This window comes from Perkinsus marinus, assembly GCF_000006405.1.
Source record: "Perkinsus marinus ATCC 50983 genomic scaffold scf_1104296930374, whole genome shotgun sequence".
Classification (NCBI taxonomy): Eukaryota; Perkinsozoa; order Perkinsida; family Perkinsidae; genus Perkinsus; species Perkinsus marinus.
Window position 1 is genome coordinate 9,109 of NW_003216121.1, and position 1,167 is coordinate 10,275.

General features: G+C 47.6%; 1 protein-coding gene across 1 annotated transcript in view; it reads right to left on the minus strand.

Annotated features, from left to right (window-relative positions):
- Positions 1 to 368, minus strand: part of Pmar_PMAR014460 (hypothetical protein) — a gene marked incomplete at both ends in the record, with an annotated part of 1,859 nt that extends 1,491 nt beyond the window's left edge. The window contains 2 exons of the mRNA XM_002787090.1: positions 107 to 149; positions 257 to 368. Of these exons, the coding sequence (XP_002787136.1) occupies positions 107 to 149; positions 257 to 368 (155 nt within the window). The remainder of the gene's footprint in view (positions 1 to 106; positions 150 to 256) is intronic.
- Positions 369 to 1,167: the final 799 nt, after the last annotated feature.

The window sequence follows — 1,167 nt, forward strand, 5'->3', positions numbered from 1 at the left end:
GATGATGATACCACAGGAGTAGCCAGTAACATGAGCCGTAGTGCACGTATAAGGGCATGATATCGATTAGCATCTAGACAGAGCCTAAGAGGCTCCGTTACATCACCCCTCAGTCGAACCCTCGTCGGTGCCGGTCTCAACTTCGACATCTCAGAGTCTTCCTCCTCCTCATCATCATCGATGCTCAAGGGCTTTGATATTATGAATACCCTCATCCACAGTTCGACTCGGTCCAGTATAAGACTCCGGTGCCCACCCGGCCTGAGCAGTTCCCCTCGAACTCCCGTCATGCCGATCTTCCACACATCGGTAGTCGGGTTTTTCAACCCCCTCTCTTTAGAGCAGACCTCAGCCACTTCAGCAGCCATACTAGTCTTCTCGAGTTCACTACGGCTAAGGGAGGCCAGGGAAAAGGTACCGAGATTGAGAACTATGTAGACTCCCGAGTTGTATGTGTGTACAGGTAACAGTATGGTTGGTGCCTCAACGCGGACCTGACCAGTACAATGATGTGCTGCAAATTTTCAACGAAAATGAAAGTAAATTTTTTTCATCATCAATCCTCTCCCAAAATCACTAATTTAGATCACGGTTATCATTTGGGGAAGATTAAGTGTCCATATTTCATGTAGTTGATGAGATCTACCATTCGTTTCCATTACACTATGGAGTTTTAGCCGTGATATGAAAAACACTAGTGAAAAACATATTTCACGACTACTACAGGCCGCGAATATCGCCTAGTTTTTCACCGAGTTTTACGACGCCACTTCACGTAAAGCGGGTTATGAAACTCCAATGTTCAATTACTAGGCCTGTATTCACTCTGTATGATATCATATACACTCATGAGTAGCCGGAAGTTAGCCGCTACCATCATAAGTCAATATCGAGTGCTATTTCTCGCTACTCTAATGCGCTCCCCTCCTTACCTTCACTTTCAACTTGGTCTCATCAGGCCTAACCAAAGACCTCAGCCCAGGTGCCCCCGCCCCCAACTGTTGCTGCATCGCTATCAGCCTATCCCACTGCCTCACCCCTTCCCACCACGACGAGGATGACGACTTAGTTGCAACAACCGTCGGAGCAGCACTAACCCCTCCTTTATCACTACTCCCAATAGCAATAAGCTCCGAAAAAAGAGCCCGGTCGTACAACACCACCAAC